The sequence below is a fragment of the Carlito syrichta genome, unplaced genomic scaffold, assembly GCF_000164805.1.
Source record: "Carlito syrichta isolate Samal-C Ts95f unplaced genomic scaffold, Tarsius_syrichta-2.0.1 Scaffold306714, whole genome shotgun sequence".
NCBI classification, from domain to species: domain Eukaryota; kingdom Metazoa; phylum Chordata; class Mammalia; order Primates; family Tarsiidae; genus Carlito; species Carlito syrichta.
In genome coordinates, this window is record NW_007250810.1 from 14387 (window position 1) to 20637 (window position 6251).

General features: G+C 45.7%; 1 protein-coding gene across 2 annotated transcripts in view; it reads right to left on the reverse strand.

Annotated features, from left to right (window-relative positions):
- LOC103265646 (eukaryotic translation initiation factor 3 subunit L) overlaps positions 1–6251 on the reverse strand; it is a 26922-nt gene that overhangs the window by 13125 nt on the left and 7546 nt on the right. For both annotated transcript variants that reach the window (XM_021715142.1, XM_021715141.1), the window contains 3 exons: positions 4968–5139; positions 1557–1711; positions 332–502 (listed from right to left, as the gene is read on the reverse strand). In XM_021715142.1, coding sequence (XP_021570817.1) covers positions 332–502; positions 1557–1661 — 276 coding nt within the window. In that variant the 5' untranslated portion in view covers positions 1662–1711; positions 4968–5139. The remainder of the gene's footprint in view (positions 1–331; positions 503–1556; positions 1712–4967; positions 5140–6251) is intronic.

Sequence of the window (6251 nt, forward strand, 5' to 3'; positions counted from 1 at the left end):
AACTTGAAAAAGAAAAAAAAAAAATCCTGTTGATCATCTTCAGAGTGGGGAAAAATCATGTTGAAAAAACCATACAAAATGAGTAAAATTTTCTTTCTTTTTTAAAGAGATGGGGTATTATCCAGGTTGGTTTTAAACTCCTAGGCTTCAGCAATCCTCCCACCTCAGCCTCCTGAGTAGCTAGGTCTACAAACATGCGCCACCACACCTGGCTCTCACTTGGCTTAATATAGCAAAATATTGAATGAGGTTTCACAGAAAACTGTTGACGCAGGTACCAAGGAGTCAGTTAATTAGAAAGACCCTGGGCTGCACACAGAGGCCCCCTTACCATCTCATACTTATAGGTGGTCCTCTGGAACATGCTCTTGGTCCTCTGAATGTAAAGGAGGATGTTGGCAAAGACACGGATGGCATCCTGGTAGCGACGCATCATCAAATATGCAAAACCAACATAATAGTATGTGGTGACTTGGCACTCTGGCACACGGGAATACATGCTCTGCAAAAGGAGATGGAACAAATATACATGAATTCGAGTTCATCCCTGAAAGGAACTGAAAGTTGGTGGGGCCCAGTGAAAGCTAAGATGGAAACACAGAGCACTTTCCTAGCACATGCCTTGGACCACCTAGAGGAAGCTCTGATTCTGGAGTGAGAAGTCTGAGAGCAGACGTACATTTGCCAATTAAGCTACATGTTTTGAAGCCTCCATTATCTTAGCCATAACAGGAAGGAACTGGACAAGGTGACTCCTAAAACCTATTTCAGCTCTAAAACTCTGGACACCTCAGTTGATCATTTTTCCCTGCTTTTTCAAATAAGCCCTATAAAGAAATGGACAGGTAAGATAGATACACACACACAAACAACACCAAATAAAAAGTACCCATTTATTTTCCTGTGGCTAGGAAAAACACCTCAGACAATCATATATCAATAGATACACCACCTTAGAACTAAATTACTTACTAATTCTTTAAAGAGTAGTGAAACTTGAATAGTAAAAAGCTGTTACTATTCTGCCTTGAAAACAGAATTAAAAAGTCTTGTTAGCCACCTAAATTTTCCAGGACCAGATTTTCACTGCATTGCTTTTCTATTTTAGTCTCAATTTTCTTTCTTTCTTTTTTTTTTTTTTTGGTGAGTTGGAGTCTCACTCTGTCACCCAGACTGGAGTGCAGTGGCCGCTCCCGGACACTGCAGCCTCGACCTGCTGGGCTCTGGTGATCCTTCCGCCTCAGCCTTCCAAGTAGCTGGAACTACAGGCGCGCGCTACCACACCCGGCTAATTTTTTTGACTTATTATAGAGATGAGGTCTCGCTAAGTTGCCCCAGCGGGTTACGAACCCGCGGGCTGAGGCAATCCACTCACCTCAGCCTCCCAAAGGCGCGGGACTACAGGCTGAGCTACCGAGCCTGGCTAGTCTCAATTTTCAACTGACTTAAGACTCCTCTTTCCTCTCCTGAAAATTTGTCCTAAGAGATCAAAGAGTTTCTCTAGAAATAGACACTCTGGCTCTGGGAAGATGGGCCTGAGGTTACCAGGCAATTACCTTCTTGTTCAGTTCGATATTCTCCAGTACTTTGATGGCCTGGTAGTAATCCCCTAGTAGGGAGTGCAGGCGCAGAAGCCCCACTAGGCTGAAGTAACCAAGCATCTTGTAGAGGGAGTGCCGTCCATACTCCCCAGCCACACTCTCGGGGTCACCTGAAAGAGACAGACACTGAATACTTCAGCAGGAGGCAGGTAAAGGAAGGCAAGTTTGAGCTCTGAATGTCACTCAGTAAACTTGGCACCTGCTGCCGGCCTTTAACGTTTCCTTCAGCCGGGTTCGGTAGCTCAGTCTGTAATCCTGCGCCTTTGGGAGGCTGAGATGAGTGGAATGCCTGAGCCTGCGGGTTCGAGACCCGCCTGGGCAACTTGGTGAGACCTCATCTCTACAATAAATCAAAAATGAGTCGGGCGTGTTAGCGCTCGCCTGTAGTTCCAGCTACTCGGAAGGCTGAGGCGGAAGGATCACCGGAGCCCAGCAGGTCGAGGCTGCGGTGGCCGGGAGCGGCCACTGCACTCCAGTCTGGGTGACAGAGTGAGACTCCAACTCAAAAAAAAAAAAAAGTTTCCTTCAACAGGGAATAACCCTGCTTTCAAAGGAATACCAAGAAATAGCATGACCAACCTCATGCTAATCTTAAATTTACCAGTAGTTGCTTACAGGACAGTAGTTCACTTTGTTTTTTATTGGTCTCAACACACCTGATATTATAAGAGGGTCCCTCTCATCAAGAAGTTACTCACGAAAGTCTCTACTTTCAGGAAGTCCGTGAGATCTTTAAAACACAGTGAACCAGTATTTTACAAAACCATGCACAGTTGTAAAACACCCATTCAACTTATGGAAGAGACTAATAACTTTATTATGATTATCATATTATTATTATAATTACTATACATTATATCATTATTACTATTTTTGGGGGGATGACAGACTTACTATTTCACCCGCCTGCCTTGAACTCCTGGCCTCAAGTGATCCTCCCACCTCAGCCACAGCTGGGCTACAGGCTCATGCTACCACATCCAGCTACTTTTTATTTTACCATTTAATCTTTTTGTAGAAATGAGGGTCTCACTATCCTGCCTGGACTGGTCTCTAACTTCTGGCCTCAGCCTTCCAAAGTGCTATAATTACAGCCATGAGCCACCACACCTGACCCAATAACTTTAATATAACAAGTGAGAAGTTCACTAATATTTTCCAATTCCTCATTGCACCTAATCTATAAGAAACTATCACTACTTGTTTGAAAGTACAGGTCGAGCAATCCACTAAAAACCAGTGTTTTGAATTTTGGATTTTTTGTTTAGTCCGGTCCTCACTCAGTTGGCCAGGCTGGAGTGCAGTCTGGGCCTGGGTGATCCTTCTACCTTAGCCTCCCAAGTAACTGTGAATACAGGCATGTGCCATCACACACAACTAATTTTTTTGATTTTTTTTTTTTTCAGAGGAGGTCTTGCTACATTGCCTAGGCTGGGTCCCAAACTCCTGGACTCAATCAATCCTCTTGCCTTGGCCTCCCAATGTGCTAGGATTACAGGCATGAGCCAAAATCCTAGTTGAATTTCAGATTTTTTTTTTTTTAGTTGGAGTCTCACTCTGTCACCCAGAATGGAGTGCAGTGGCATGCTGCTCACACTCACCGGAGCCTCGACCTGCTGGACTCAGGCGAACCTTCTGCCTCAGGCTTCCAAGTAGCCAGAACTACAGGCACGTACTACCTTGCCCGGCTAATTATTGATTTATTGTAGAGACAAAGTCTCACCATGCTGCCCAGGCTGGTCTTGAACCTGCGGGCTCAGGAGATCCTCTCATCTTGGGCTCCCAAAGTGCCAGGATTGTAGGCTTGAGCCACTGTGCCCAGCCAGAAGGAGTATTTTAATAGACTGTTCAGGTAGTCCAGATGTTCTTTGATACTACACAGTGTAGTAGTATGCACAGATTTAACATCCCTAATCTGAAAATTTGAATCAGAAATGCTCCAAAATCTCAAACTTTTTGAGTGCTTAAACGATGCCACGGGTGGAAAATTCTACACCCTACCTCATTTTGCATTCAAAATAGAATTTGAGCCAGGTTCGGTGGCTTAGCCTGTAATCCCAGTGCTTTGGGAGGCTGAGGTGAGTGGATTGCCTGAGCCCACCTGGGCAACTTGGCGAGACCTCATCTCTACAATAAATCAAAACTTAGCCGGGCGTGGTAGCGCACACCTGTAGTTCCAGCTACTTGGAAGGCTGAGGCAAAAGGATTGCTGGAGCCCAGCAGGTCGAGGTTGTAGTGGCCGGGAGCGTGCTACTGCACTCCAGTCTGGGTGACAGAGTGAGACTGCAACTCAAAAAAAAAAAAAAAAACACAGAATTTGGTTGGGCATGGTAGCTCACGCCTATAATCCCAGCAGGCTGGGATTGTGCCACTGCACTCCAGTCTGGGCAACAGAGTGAGACCCCAACTCAAAAAAATAAATAAGTAATAAAAATAAATAAAATACTCCTTCCTTTCTCAACCAAGTATCTGTGTGAGGCCAGATTTTCCTTATATACTTCAACCAAAACAGCAACAGTTTGTATTCAGAAGTAGATATGAGAACCAAGCTATCTTATTTGCCCAGGCATAGTGGCTCACATTTGTAATATCAGCACTTTGGGAGGCCAAGGTAGGAGGACTGCTTGAGGTCAGGAGTTTGTGACTAGCCCGGGAAACACAGAGAGACCTCATCACCACCCCCCACCCCACCCCCGCCCAAAAAATTAATTAGCTGAGTGTGGCCAGGTGCAGTGACTCACACGTATGATCCCAGTACTTTAGGAGGGTGAGGTGAGAGGATTGCCTGAGCCCAGGGGTTGGAGACCAGCCTGGGCAACTTGGCAAGACCTCTTCTCTACAATCAATCAATCAATCAATAATAATGTGCTGGGAGTGGTGGCGCAGACCTATTGTTCCAGCTACTTGAAAGGCTGAAGCAGAAGGATCGCCTGAGCCCAGCAGGTCAAGGCTGTGGTGGCTGTGTGTCACTGCACTCCAGCCTGGGCAACAGAGGGCCTTACTCAAAAAAAAGAAAATAAAAAAACTAGACATAAACTTTGTGGTTCTCAATATCTTAAGAGTATAAAGTAGTTGACATCAAAAACATCTGAGAAGTGCTTATTTAAAGCTATGGAAAAATACTCACAAATGCAAATCTCAAAATCGGTTAGTTCAGTCTGTTGGCCAACAGACAACAGACTGCTAAGCCCAGCAGCGCCCAACATCAGCACCCTGCCACTGTTGGTACTCAAGCATCAGAGAACAGCCAACAGCCCACTGCTGAGAGATGGTGACCCAACTGCTCTCCTTGTAGTAGCTATCCACTTGGAGCAGATGGCAAGCAGCTGGAAACTCCCCGTCACGCGGCCAGCCTGCTGCACTTACCTCCACTTGTGTACACCTCCAACTGACGGTTGATGTTGGATTTGTCTACCAGGGAATGAAGGACATTGAGGACACTGTGAACATTCCAGATTTTGGGATTGGAACGAAGGAAGTCAATCTCCTCCTCCGACTTCTTGGCAGTCTTGCAGCGGTACTGACTAAATGACTGAAACTGTTGAGGAAAAAGAAAGATGCGGCAATGGTGGAAAACCATAGTGACAGTCCGCAAAGCTGAGAATGGGGCTACAGCAGGGCTCTGGACAAGGGAAAGAGAGGATGACACTCCACTTCTCACTCTAACGAAAGTGACTTCTTTTTTACTTTTTTGTTTGTTTTAGTCAGTCTCACTCTGGTGCCCGGGCTGGTTCATGCAGCCTCTACCCCCTGGGCTAAGCCAATCCTTCTGCATCAGTCTCCCAAGCAGCTGGGAATACAGGTGCACATCAAGATGCCTGGCTCCTTTTTGTAATTTTTTTTTTATATTTAAAGTCTCACTATGTGGCCCTGGCTGGTCTTAAACTCCTGAGCTCAGGTGACCTTGTGTAATCATGCTAGGACTACAGGCGGAGCCACTGCGCCCAACAATGAATGTTAATTCATCTATAGCTAAGTAAAAATCTTTAGGATTCGAAGTGATTTACAGAATAAACATTCAATTTGAAGTAGAAAGCAACCTTATGTCATTTACTGCCTCTGGGCCTCATGATGCAGTTGACCTGGTCACCAGAATCACCAGAGGAGCTCTTTCATGTAGCTTGACCATGAGATTTATGAGTAATAATGTGGTACAGGTATCTGCATGTGTTTGCCTTTCCTTATAGAATTGATCATCAGTTGCCCAACTGTTCCACCTCTCTGCCACTCTCAACCACAGAGGTACATACAGAGGACATGCCACAGAAATATGGGGCGGCAGTTCTACCCAGAAGCACTGCTGAACTGACTCCATTAGTCACACAGATAAAAGCACAAAAGACCTCCCTACTCGGCCTGGCTCGAAGGCTCAGCCTGTAATCTCAGCACTTGGGGAGGCTGAGGCGAGTAGACTGTCTGAGGCCACAGGTTTGAGACCAACACGGGCAACTTGGCAAGACCTCGTCTCTACAATAAAATAAAAAATAGCCAGGCATGGTGGCGTGCATCTGTAGTTCTGACTACTCAGAAGGTTGAGACGGAAGGATTGCTGGAGTCCAGAAGGTTGACACTGGGGTAGTCATGAGCATGCATGCCATTGCACTCCAGTCTGGGCAAAGGAGTGAAACTCCAACTCAAAAAAAAAAAAAA